At 33.3% G+C, this 14,036-nt stretch overlaps 3 protein-coding genes across 3 annotated transcripts; 1 reads left to right on the top strand and 2 right to left on the bottom strand.

The window, feature by feature from the left end:
* Positions 1–558: 558 nt before the first annotated feature.
* Positions 559–2,389, bottom strand: LOC113497980 (prefoldin subunit 3). Its single transcript, XM_026877837.1, has 5 exons — positions 2,282–2,389; positions 2,095–2,196; positions 1,560–1,802; positions 1,289–1,443; positions 559–1,070 (listed from the first exon to the last, which is right to left on the bottom strand). The coding sequence occupies exons 2-5, from the start codon at positions 2,161–2,163 to the stop codon at positions 983–985; spliced, it is 555 nt and encodes a 184-aa protein (XP_026733638.1). The 5' UTR covers positions 2,164–2,196; positions 2,282–2,389; the 3' UTR covers positions 559–982.
* A 752-nt stretch (positions 2,390–3,141) lies between these two features.
* LOC113497981 (guanine nucleotide-binding protein subunit gamma-1) lies at positions 3,142–3,490 on the top strand. The gene has a single exon (XM_026877838.1). The coding sequence runs from the start codon at positions 3,232–3,234 to the stop codon at positions 3,442–3,444; it is 213 nt and encodes a 70-aa protein (XP_026733639.1). The 5' UTR covers positions 3,142–3,231; the 3' UTR covers positions 3,445–3,490.
* Positions 3,491–3,709: 219 nt separating this feature from the next.
* Positions 3,710–6,981, bottom strand: LOC113497979 (DNA fragmentation factor subunit alpha). The gene is made up of 2 exons (XM_026877836.1): positions 6,218–6,981; positions 3,710–6,053 (listed from the first exon to the last, which is right to left on the bottom strand). The coding sequence occupies exons 1-2, from the start codon at positions 6,694–6,696 to the stop codon at positions 5,939–5,941; spliced, it is 594 nt and encodes a 197-aa protein (XP_026733637.1). The 5' UTR covers positions 6,697–6,981; the 3' UTR covers positions 3,710–5,938.
* Between the last annotated feature and the right edge of the window lie 7,055 nt (positions 6,982–14,036).

The raw sequence follows: 14,036 nt of genomic DNA, 5'->3' as shown, positions 1-14,036 counted from the left end.
TTGATTTTAATTGTATTCAAACGCAGTGATGATGAACCATTGTATCTTAGCGGTCGAATAATAAAATGAACCCAAGTGAGTTTCATATTACACTAAACTATAACAGGTTCCATTAAACCTTTCAAAATAACAGTGAAAGAGTACTGACGTATTAATAAGTTCATGTGCAAAGTCGACTTAGTCAATATTAGCAGAAGAAGGCATCTAATAAGGGCTGTATAGCCGTGCCTTCAATCAATTCTGCGCCTAGATTTAAAGAAGTATCACAATCTCTATAGAAAAAGCCTTTTTATGGACGTACCTATGACCTTGTGGCTTCATATAACAGTTTGAAGATAAAGATAAAAGTGAACCTAAGAGGAAGAAAAATATTTGAACTGCTGTGTATACATTTTTGGCTGTAGCTGCCATAATCAGCAACATTGATCACATTCCTTCTTCTAAGGCATATCACAGAAAGATCAGATTCAGGTTAATTTTTAAGGCTTTTATGAAGTAAACAGCTTCTTCTCCTTGATGGTTTTTCTGTTACTATTTTGTGTATAAATAAAGAAATAATCTTTTGAAAGCAGTGTTTTATTAATATGTAAACATTTTAAAATATGAAAGGTCTTATTTACATACTATTTGGTTAATCAAAACTAATAAATAAACCAAAACTGAACTGTTAAATGCTTTAAGTAATAACATAAGTAAGCAAAAGTTCCTTTAATTAGTAAAAACAGTATAATTATAATACTATTCATAATAGATAAATTCTGCAGTTTTAAAGAAAACTTGTTGTGATAAACAATTATTTGTGTTACAATAAATTCTGTAAGATACTATGAATGAGCAATGGAAATCCATTAAACATTCATTTAGAATTCAGGAAGACAACCCAAGCTCATTATTTCCTCTGAAAAAATATTTCAGAAAATAATTATGCATTATAAACTTGTGTGTTTGGGCTGGTTAAGAGTAATGAAAACATATATAATTATTAGCTTGATGCTTTAGCAGCCTGGCGTCTCTTGACATCCCAGTTGTAAACTCTAGCCATATTTACTTCAGTAGTTGTCCACTGATCTCTGTAATAAAAGTGTTAATTGCATGAATAAACAATTATACAAAAAAACTAATAAATCAAATGCAAGCAAACAAAACCTGAAATAAGAGGAAAAAGGACCTGTCTGTACTTGCCCAAGTTATTACTATGTTTACTGGAATAAGAAAGACTGTGCTCAGACAGATATCACAGAAAAAATAGCTTTAATTTAAGGAAAGGAAATATTTGTGTTAGATTTACCTTAAGAAATCTAAATCATGCTCTACACAAGCTAAATTCTTCTTTGCAGTGGCCATGTTGGATGACAAAAGTTTTTCAGCATCATCTAGTGTGTATTCTAACATAACATTAGCACCAAGCCATAAATAAACATTGTCCGTTGGTGGAATGTTTGCCTGTAAACAGATTAATTGTAATGATTATGTTCTATGAATCTTATAACAAAGAAAAAAGTGTTACTAGTTACAATCTCTTGAATTATAAAGTTAAAAACATAAAACATATGCCTTACCTTAACAAAAACCTGATCGCTCAGTAGAAACTGTGTTTCTACCTCTTCCTTTTGAATTTTTAACTTCTCAATCATTTCCAAAGATCGGGCAAGGTCTGGTATTTGTTGCCTTAGTCGTCTGCGTTTTGTGGCTAGTGACAATTCCATGTGTTTATACTTTGCATGTTGTTCATCAAGATTTCTAAGAACTTTATCTACACCACCAGAGTTTTCAGGCTGGTTCATAAATTCGTCTACATTGTCCTATAAAACAAATAAATTGTTTTAAATTCCTAACCTTAACAACCAAATTAACTTTTTAATTATCTAACAATATCATAGGTATGTAAGTACATAACTTACAATAAAATTACCTAGTAATAAAATAAGAAAAATAACATGCAAAAAGTTAACGGAGTACTCTACAAAATTAAGTTTTTGGAACACAATTTTTTTTTGGTTACATTAAGTTTCATGAAAAATTTGGTAAATTACGAGTAAACCTTGAATACTTTATTGCAATTTTATTTTACTTGATTAAATGTTATTTATATACCACAAAAACAGCCTCTGGTATTCCTGAAAATGATTTCGGATTTGAAGTGTCTCCTCTATCGCCTTCCATTTTTGCTATTGTTCAATTAACTTGAAAGAATTTCTGAAAAACCATGTAATCAAATTATTTATTCTGTAGTTTTGCATGTAAAGTAATGATTAACGCAGCATCTGAGCGCAAATTATACCTTAAAATCTTTTGATTTTTCACATACGGCGAATTGCAGGACCACACAACATTAAATTAGTTTTAAGTAGTGTTGCCATTTTGTCATTTTTCACCTACCGTAAGTCATCCAGTCTGATGCCTATAAAAGGCTTTGATAATAATGTTATTGATATATTTGCTGGAGAAAAAGCAGAAATTCGTTATATTGATTTGAGCAATGTCTCATGATTTTGACCAAAACGTCAATGGCCTATCATTGAAAATAAGAATATTTAAAAGAAATGGCTATATCACAAAACTGGGAAATTTGCGCTACGCCACGCTCGCTGGGTTAAAACTAAAAATGTTTAGATGTGTGAGAAGACCTACTTAATTGAGACAACAGAAGTTAATTTTATCTTTACATTAAAAGTAGTACACTCAATACTCGTAGTGTTAGAATACAAAACGCAAGATAATGTATTACAAGTGCTTGTTAAATTTTAAGTTGTAAATAGTTATTGAAATCGTAAAAGTATATTTATTCAATTGTTATCTTAAAAACATTAAGTATTTAATTAAATGATTAAACTATCAAATAACCGTTAGAACAACCGCGAGAGTACAACTCTTAAAAAATACTATTCTATTAATGTATTAATTGTCTGTGGCAGTCATGGTTTGATAAAATAATACTCTATTTGCCTTTGGTATTATTTGGTAATCTGTACCAATCACGAAAAAGAATTGCTGCGTTATTGCCGAACTAATTTCTAACAAAATATCCAAATCACCAAAATCTACCTCGTTTTTATTCGCTGTGGGTGTTAAAATCGTTATTAGTGGAACTATTTCTTGTGGTGTTGTTGTATACTAATGTTAAATTATCGTTGTTTGCAGATTAAACCTTTTAAGGTTCGAGGCTACGCCCTGTTTTTCTTTTCAAAGTTTTAATTTACCTTCAACATAGGCCTATCAGACACTGCCGTTATGGACATGATGGTATCAACATTGCAACAGCAACGAGCTGTTACAGAACAGCTCAGAAGAGAAGCAGCTATAAAACGCATACCTGTGTCTGTAGCTGTATCAGACATAGTCAAATATATCAATGAACATGAGCAGGAGGATTGTCTACTTGTTGGATTTTCCAGTCAGAAAGTCAACCCGTTCCGTGAGAAAAGCTCCTGCACTGTTCTCTAAGTTTATTAATGTGTATCTAAACCTAATTAAATGCTTCAGAAAGGAATTTACCTCTGATTGATGACTCTTGTTGATTAAAATGCGATAGATATAACAGAAACTTGGTAGTTCTCTAAATTATTATTTATCTCTAAATGTATGTGCATTTCATTTTATGTAAAATGTATTTTTCAAAAAGTTATTCACAATTAATTAAGTTTTTAATTTTTATTTAAGAGTAATTTTCTTGATGTATTATTTTTTGGAAAAATAATAAATCTGTGTAATTATTTTCAATGTCTTTATTTGTGCACAGTAAAACTAAATTCCAATTCCTCTATTAGGGATTATTGTTGACATCTACCAATTCCACAGAACATCTAAAGTAAAAACACATATTACAATGCTCATAATAGTTTCAGTACTCAGAAACCACTAGTCGAAACTTCCTTGCTTGTTATCAAGAACACAAAAACTACAAAGCTAAGATCAATTAATTTTTATCTACGTAACTGACAGAAACAGGACTGAGACATCAAAAACAGTAATTAATGTTATTGTATAACTATAAACATACAAAATATAACAAATGAAGACAAAGTCTAAGTTGGTGTTGTCAAATGCATTACTTACTATGATTAATAATATCAATGTATGTATTATTTTGTAGAATTACAAATATGTGGTAGACCATTAGTATTACTAACATTAAATACATTAACCGTATATATATATGGTTTGTTACAATATGTGCTGTTTTATATGCTTGGCTTAAGGCAAACAGTAAAAGGAATTTGGTTATAAGCACTATTTAGGTATACAAGTATTTGGTAAATATTAAGATGAAGGACAATATCAGGTTAAGATCAGACAGTTTTAAAACAATTATTTATTAGTTGACCTAACTTGCTGCTAATAAACTGTCTGGTATTATCACCTGTTATTTAATAATATCAGACTAGTATGTGCAATATTACAGGGTATTTACCTACTTGCCGGCTATAACAATTTCAATGGGTGCACAACTATAAAATACATAATATGACATTAAATAGCACAATTCAGTATGCTAACATAAACATTCATATTAGTTACTAAGACTGTAAAATATGAATAAATAAATTAAGAAAGAAAGATTAATTTACTTGTATGTATATTTTTACAATAGGATTATAGTTTACCACCACTCTCAGGATCAATAGCATACTCAATTCCCTTCGTCTATTCTTTCCAAATGCATTATGTAGGAATGATTTGATTATTATATTTCAATACAATACAAAATGATGTAACAATTCCATGGGAGTAACTAACGTCACATTATCACTGCACAATATCAACAACTTTACTTCTTGCTGGGGAACCAAATTATTAAATATTTACTCACTTAATATTCAATAGTGAAATGAGATAGGGAAACTTAATGATTATCTTGTAAAATTTTTGAGCAAATTTGGAATTAAATGAATAAACCTTACACTAGGGGTAAAACTATATAAAAACATAAATTTACCAACTATCAGTCTTTTAAATTGATGTTGATTATCAACCTTGTGGCAATTCTTCTCTCAAAAGTTTACAAAATATGGAAAACAATTTTAAAAGACCATATAATATGCCTAGCACTAGCATACCTATTGTCAGATTTGGTATTCAAATATTTATAAAGGTATTATCTTAACAACTAGGTATCAAGACTGATAGCATTTCAGAAGGTATAAGTTGAAATTGCTCTATTAATTTACCAGTCAAAATAATATGAATTAGACAAATTACATAAATATTTCTAACAGTTGATTTCTACAGTATTTTTAAGACTAACTATATACATAAACATCTAAACATATTTACTTACAATGCTTCGTAAGAACATTATCATATTGTTTGATTTCAGCTCATATTCATAAGATTAGCGTTGTATTATCACTAATTTTTACTATTACACCTTGTAACTTCTTATAATAACAACACTATTACTACAACAATGGAGGACATTGCAATACAGAGAATACAATAAAAAAAATGAAATGAATAGTGCTGTAATTCTCTTATTCCAAGTTGAACAATGACTTATACAAAAAGCATAATACACACCTTAAAAATAAATAAATAAGTCCATAATGTTTGTAAAAAGGCCTCAATATTTGGTATAATATTATATACATAATTATTATGATTGATCATTTACAATGCTAGAAATCTTAATTTTTTATAAGAATTTATAACTGATATAATGTTGTCATAAGCACAGAAGAAAACATGTTTTGTAAACTTTTGAGGTGAAACATTCCTTAAAAATAAATTGAGGATTTTAATTATTTAATCATCACTTGATTCAGGTTGAATACAAGGTTACTAAAAATATCTAAAAATATTTGTGGGTTCATAGTAAAATAATTACAGAGTATAACATAAAAGACGAAATTATTTATAAGACTAATAAGTTGTTTCAATTTAACCTGAATTAAGTCATGACAAATGAAATATGGTTGGTTACCATTGCAAACTTGGTGTTCTAAACTCTCTCTTGCTTTGGTGGTGACATGTCTTCAGTGCCATTGGCTACGCTTTGATGATACAGCTTCAACAGTTCCATAGCATCTTGGGCTTGTCGTTTTTCAAGTAATATTCTGAAAGACAATTTTTAAATATTTTTAAGACACAAATTTAAATATAAAGGATTTTTTTTGATATCATTTTTTTTATTTTTTGAATATTTGAAATCAGATTGGTTGTTGTAATAACATTTGAATATTATTTTTGGTTTGTATTAAGTATGAATTTGTTTATTTACCTCCCAGATGCTTCTTTGATGTGCTCCAAAATAATTCTGTTGTCTCTATCAGTCACAATATCTGCAAGACTATCAGGGTCCATGTCTGACAAGAGTTCTAAATCTTGACCACCCAGGAGAGAGATATGGCACAAATTATGTTGCAGGCGGCCAACCAAGTTAGCAACCTGCCCTTTGTCTCCCAATGCGACGTCATCAGTTTGATCTAAAGACACTTGGCACTTGGGCATATTCGGAGCCCACTTTTCAAGTCCATGTAAAATCATAAGAGAAGTGTCAGGGTCTAATGTAGAGAAGTATTCCTCGTCGTCGACTTCAGTGCCATCAGATTCCAGGACTACTGTTAAATTTTCCGAGGGTAAACCTAACTTTTCTGGTACTTTTGTGAGCAGATCTTCTAAAGACGATGCCACAATTCCTTTCTTTTTGTCTCGATTCACATCACAAATTTTGTAGGGCTTGTTGATATCGTGTTCCATTGTAGATATTATAATATTTTTATTCGTCACTGTTGAGAGACTCACTTCGATGAAAATAAAATATTGTATTTACTTATTCAAGCAACCGAAACTGCTCCGATTCAAAGCAAGAATTTAGCTATGCTGCTCACGGCTCGGCTGTTCGTTAAGTGGTCGATTTGACGTTTAAAAATATTGCCAGTAAAAATATTTGTTGATTTACTTTTATTTGTTTATATTTGAAATTACCATTGCTTTCGAAAATTAACTGTTACTAGATATTTTTTATTATTTATGTCGACGACTGCCTCCAACAAGCTTCGGAATATGACTCCCGGCTTGCCGCCCACAGCGCGAATATATCTAGCTATCCACAATGTCTGTAGCTGGCGAAATATATTGATAGCTAGGTAAGTATTCGGCGTGTAACTTTAGGTAATGTTATATTAGTTTATAAAGAAGTTAAATGAGTAGAAATTATTATTATTTTGTAAAAATATCATCTACCTTCATGAAAATTACAGTCGAGGGGACTCTGTTTGTAATTTTCATGTTTTTGTTTTATAAAAAAGTGAGTGCATTTTTAAACATTTAAAAATACTTTCATCTACCATTGTATTATATTTGATTGAAGTGTAATAGAAATGTTTGTACGGCATACACGACAACGACGTTAGCCTCAGTCATAATAACTTACAGATCTGGTTGGTTTGCGGATAAATATTTGTGTTTCATTTATGAGCCATATAATTCACAATAAAGTTATTTAAGGACTGTTTTTTAAGACGAGGTTTTGAAATAAAAAAAAAACAAGATATTATGATAGATAAAAAAATGCAAACCAGCGATCAGATCGAGGGCCAGGTATACAAGGGCGGTCGTGGGGTCACGTTCGGTCACAGCGCGGCGCGACGGGCGAGGATCAATAGTCTCCCCCACAACTCACCCCCTTAGAACTCGGTACTAGAATGCATTTTGCAACTCACAGCTTAATACTTTCGTACTTTCAATGTATGACGATCGATTACTAAGTAAAAAAAAATTCTTGTTCACAAACCCAGTAACAATCTTTATCTCTACCACTACATATATACTTGATACCGCAGCTGCTTAACTATACTATCGATGGTCATCTGTAGTTTCTGATTTTGGTCTCTCTTTATTTAATAGCAACTCAAAACTAAGACATTTCTATAACACCAGTTTTGGACTCATAATTTTACTTAGCTACTTAGGTCATTGCCAATACTTATGGGCTGTCACAACAAAAACCGGTGATATGCTTTATTGTGATTCAAGTTTACTCCACTTATGTTGCATTCAAGGTGAAAGCGTTTTATCCACACCGATAAAACCGTTTCGTCAAACTCATTTCCACCAGTGCTCACCTACGCTATAAAAGTAAAAGGTCCTTAGAGCGGATGTCAATCTTGGAGCACGTGCACGATGAAGTGCTACCTATCCATACTTAGCACATCTGCGGTAGATAACCAAATTTCGTTTTAGTATGAGAACTACTCAAAACCTGACAGAAAACCTACAGAGTTAGCGGTTGAATCTAAATAATACAGAAGGTGCTTCTTGGCTCGTTAAATTGTGGGTCCCGGCTGTTATTCCTACATCTTTGACAGTCGTTACAGGTAGTCAGAAGCTTGATAAGTCTGACAGCCAGTCTAACCAAGGGGCATCGCGTTGCCCAGGTAACTGGTTTGAGGAGGTCAGATAGGCAGTCGCTCCTTGTAAATCACTGGTACTTAGCTGAAACCCCCCACCCCACGAGAGAGAGAGCCTACCAACCCTTAGCTGACCCCAACATAGTTGAGACTGTCATTAATATACCTACAAGAATTTGGAAGTTAGTCAACTGATTAAGTTAACATTTTGTGCCATAAATATAGTAACATCATCTTACTGTAAAATTTTAAAAATTATGCACTTATTCAAAGTTGGAGTGCTATCTGCTTTATCTCTTCGCTTGGGGCTCTTAAACCGAACGGTGTTAAACGTGCCTAGTCTCAATGTAGCGCGATGTAGAGGGTCAAGTAGTCGAGCGCGGTTAGCTCTTTTAGATTTAGTTCGGAATCTATGAATAAGAAGCTTTGAAAAATAGGAATGTTTCAGTTGCCTACCTAAGCCAATGCCTTGGTTTTTGCCATTAACGTCGAAGCAATTAGTAACTGCAATTAGTAACTTGGAAGTGTTTTTTGTTTAAAGCTATATAATGCTGTATCTCATGATTTTTTAGATGTGTGTGTATATAATAATATGGGTTCTTGATACTGTTTAGGTCACGATTTTACGAGTTGTTTTAAGTTCTACGCTTGCTATGTAAAACGCTACGCAATGCTACGAGGCTACAAGGGTGACCTTACCCTTATTTTTTATTTTGGCACCATTTGATACTCGATTTTGCAAAGAGGGTTGGTACAGTTGGGTAATACAATTATTGGTTTAATTGGTACATCTCTTTTGAGACTATTTCGTTTTATTATTAACAACTACGTTTATTAATTTCAGTTATTGGCTAAAAATTGGAATAGGTACCTTTCGAATACATTACTTGCCGCACGGTGACACTGCGTAAAAGGTGCGGCGAGGGAACAAATTTTCATTAGATTATTTGGCCCGTTAAATAGCGGTAATTGAGGTTTTCCGAACTCCCGATTTTCCGAACGCTGAATCGCTTGATAGAATTGGAACGAGGCCGAGACCAATTTCACCGAACCCTGAGGCCTTCAAGAATAAGCCGGGAAAATAAAAACATTATGAAAATCACAAGTTGTTTTTATAGGCACGTTTTATGACCTTTGCCAATATGTTTAAATTTTTAGTTTCCGCCGTAGCAGTAAGTGGTTGAGTGGAAAGTAAAACTGTTGTAGTTATTTCCGAACAAAGTAAGCAACAAGTGGGTTGTATTAACATATGCATTATTAAAGAGTTGGGATGTGCTAGTACCAAACACACGACGCATCTGCAATGCTAAAATAAACATTGCACATGAGACCGCAGTCAAGCACTCTAACTCACGCCACTTCCAGGTATTGTTATGGTTTCACTCATTATAAATTTCTTACGCAAACGTTATTTAAAATATAAATACTCTTTTACTTGCAAATCGATTTATAAAAGACTAGCATTCATTCAACAACTCCTTATAAGCATACGTTTTCTTCGTTACCTATTTATTGAATATACATACATCACAAATGTTGTCACCGGTGTGCTTCACGGTTGAATAAGTAGGTTCAGGGATGGCATCTCGGCAGAAATATGCGAAACAGCAAACTTCATGCGCGAAACTTTTTAGTTTTCCTTGGAAATTTCTTATTTTTTAAATTAAAAATTCCAAGGAGGCATTTAATATGGATGCCTACATTTTTTATGGTGAGCTCACCTCACTCTAACCTAAATGTTATGTCACTTCGGAATTCCTAGAATTTCAATTTGCCAAATGGACTGTTTGGTTGGTATTACTAATGCACGGAGCTACCTACCTGCAAAACTGTTTTCTTAAATATTTGACGGGGTACCTTTATTTACATTGAAAAATTTGAATAATTCTTGAAAGTCATAACATTTCCGAGTAATACAGATCAATGACCATTCATAATATCAGATAGTTTGTGTTTCAAATTTGTTATTTTGTCACATAAATCAACAAAATATCGACGACAGGTACCATCCAACACAACATAACGAGTTCTCAATACAATACGAAACGATATGAAACTATAATGTATGTAAATCCACGAGAGAGACATTTTATTCAGCCAGACTAAAACTTCGCTGGAGTCATATTTTTCAATGACAGCGTATAGCTATTTGTAGGTAGGGGGTGGAGGGTGGTCTCAGCGGCGTGATGTAAAGTCTCGTCGACACGGTACCTGCATCAACGGAACATCATGGCGGCGATGTCCGGATGTTGTAATTTCCAACTCGAAACTTTGACGTGCACGTGTGTCGCAAACGTTCTGGATAACAGCCGCTTCTCAGCTGAGCAAAGTGCTCACTCCGACTTCTGTACATTATGTAAATTTTATGAAAACATTTCACTAAGTATAACACACGATTTTGTGTGCCACGGTTCATAAACCCTGTAAAGTTAATTAAACGCCTCGTATTAAAAGCATTACTTTAAATTCACTTAAGACATTTAAATAATACTCGAGAGATTGATCAAAGCTAACAGTTAGATGGATTTATACGGCAAATTTAAGTTGAAGGGCAAAGAGAGAAGGTCTTAGGATGATATTGGTTGACCTTGTTTTTATGTCCTTTTTAAAGGTCAGGTAAGGTCTTACGTGGCTCTAGAATGCATTAATTTATACACGTGTAGAAAACACGTTAGGGGTGTTTAACGACTGTTAACGATGCCGTTGCGTAGTTTGTTACTGGCAATGTTAACAAGAATAAGTACGTTAGATTATTTAATCGTTTAATTACGCCAGAGTTTTCCGGATGTAATGAAATTGTTTAAATTCGAATACAGCTATTTTGGCTCAATCGAACTTTGATCTTAACTTCCTTGTTCCTCGTCAATCTTACGTTAAATTTAAAGAAGATTGATCGAGTGAAGCAAAATCATTATCATTATTGTTACCTACTCGGTTGAGAAAGAACAATAACATTTTCAGTTTGGGAGATCATTCTAAGAATTTCACCCACTGTTTACCATTATGACGGAATATTTCGTTTTCGTGTTTGTTTAACCTTGCTATAGAATACCGTTGCGAAAACGGGAAAAGTTTTTAGTATAAAGTGGAGAGTTAAGCTACAAGCATCTTTTGTGTGTACTTGCCTTTGGCTGCAGCCCACATGACCTTTGTAGTTCAGTATTCAGGTCGAGGTCGCACATCTGACCCCAGGTTCCCACAGGCACATTACACCTGCCACCAAAGCGGCACAATTTGTGCCCGGCCACCACATAAGTAATTGCATCGGAAACCGATACGAACTAAATTGAGATTAATGTAAACAGCAACAAAACTGTGTAACTCGAAACATTGTTAATGAATGTAACTAATGCTGATCAGTAAGTTTTCAATTACGTAGTCGAGGGACGTTATCACGTCATTAATCTTTGTTATACGAGCTCGTGATAGCTTTGGGAGAGAAAATATTTGATTATTAAAGTTTTAACTTACGATTTATTTCGCCTATCTAAACACTAGATTATCTAACTTGGGTCGTTATTATTGTTTGTATTCGACCGATTAGCGTCCTTTATAAATGGGACAAATTATTTAATTAAGGTTCATTAATTTTGAAAAATTACCAACAATGGCTCATATTTTTGTGACAGGATTTTTTTAGGGAGACTTTGTTTTTGTATGTTTTGTGAAATGATTTTGGGGTTTTTGTATCGTAAACTTATTAAAATACTTAATGTTATTTGAACAACAACTTATAATTTGGTTGGTTCAGACAATTTCTGAAGGGGTTCGTGCTCAATATATGTATATTATGTACTCTTAATTTGAAAACAGATCATTTCGATTTATTACCTGCTTGGGTCGCTTTTATTGCTCGTTAAAAGACGTTTAGAAGTGTACCTCTTATAAAAGAGGAGAGAAAAAGGTATTCTACGGAGCGTTAACGTTTTGAGTGCTATCGAGAGCTCTATGAAAAGGGGTTAAAGCATAGTTTAGCTCAGCTGCCTTATCTGGTCGATACAAAAAGGATAAGGTTACTAGCGACTGCTTAGACCTGGTTGCTTGATATTATCTTCGAAAAAAAATATTATGAATATTGAAGCACATTAATCAAAACCAGGTACATTGTGTTGTGATCGAACGATCAAAATGATCAAACCTGCGACACGTCGCGCACATTAGGTTTGGCGTGGTTACCTCAAGCACTCAGCTAGCCGTAACATTTTCACCGAGTATTTTTTCATAACTCTTCACTTTTTTTCAGCCTACCAGTACATTACTGTATGTATTTTTGAATAACACCAATTAGGTATCCCACATGACTTCTTATGTTCCGATTAAATAATTAAAGTATGCTTACAAAAGTGGGTCAACAAGCTATGAGTCGTTGGAGCGATAAGTTGGCGGATGCTGCGCTTTCCACAACTTCTGCCGAGGTTTGGGAAAATTGTATCAATTCCGTGTTATGATGTTACTTCTAAAGTTCGCCCATACCGGGTAGATGTGAACTTCGCTAATATACAGACAAACATCTATTTCAATGTTTTGATGCGAAGTTCGGGCGCGGTGTTGTGGAGGTAAGTATATTTCTTAGATATTTACCTTCTTCTTTAGCACATAGAAAAACATTTATTGACTTCTAGTGTTGTTATATACATTTATTAGCTTTCTTCTGCTTCGCCCGTATAGATATCGCCTATGCAAATAACTTAGCATTCTTTGTAGGTATATGGAAAAAAGGTAACCTGTTTAATGCAGGATGACACCCAGCTCCATACGACAATTCATCAAACGTCGAAGCTGTTTGATCGTGGAGAGTAACAGAAGAGTATATATCTACTCCCAAACGTTATATAACTACTCCCAAATTCATATTAGTTTGATAATGCAATACAAGATATTAAGCATATAGTAATTATTGTCTAAAGCAACTGTATTTGAAATAGATGCAACCAAAAATGGATTTAATTTATGTACGATCACTCACTCTTCACTTCACAGTTAATTAGCTGTTAGAATACGTCCATAAATTCTGCCGAAGCGTTGATTTTTCTGTAAAGGCAAATGTCGATAGCGCAAACTGGCCATATTGTTCTGACGTAGTGTGACGGATGATGTCGATGATTGATTCTGTCGTATCGATTACATATAGAAAATGTGCGAAAAACAATTCATCGTATAGCTAAGGCTTTTATTAATGTAAGTGAGAAATGTTTTGTGTCTAATATTAGATCAGAAGTGTAGTCAGGTTGATATGTTATTCATTATTCGAATATGTAACTAGTACATCGTGAGAAACAGATGTAAACCGTATTATTTGATCTCGAAGCTCCATTGGCACTTTACGTTTCTACGAAGTCGTTTTGTAGAGGTCTGAATACGAGCTGTAAGCACATTCTAATATTCATATAATCCATATAAGATACTGAGAAATTTGAAATTAAGGATTAATTAATTCTAGAAAGTTCCACTGACCCAACAGCTACATTCAACGACTGTATAACATAGCCGAAGAGAGCGCTAGTTCTAGTTCTTTTTTGTAGAACACCATGGATTTACCCGTCGAAGTAAATTCGAATTCAGTCACATATTTCATGGACCTCGTACCTCGGAGCTGTATAAACTTGTTGTATTTGTGATTGCGGAACGATATTGCTTTGTAAGAGGCCATTGTTCAACAAAGTAATATCTTATGCAACGTTGTAGATT

This window comes from Trichoplusia ni, chromosome 10 (assembly GCF_003590095.1).
Source record: "Trichoplusia ni isolate ovarian cell line Hi5 chromosome 10, tn1, whole genome shotgun sequence".
NCBI classification, from domain to species: Eukaryota; Metazoa; Arthropoda; class Insecta; order Lepidoptera; family Noctuidae; genus Trichoplusia; species Trichoplusia ni.
The sequence above is the reverse complement of the archived record's forward strand: the minus strand, read 5'-3'. Positions and strand labels throughout refer to the sequence as shown.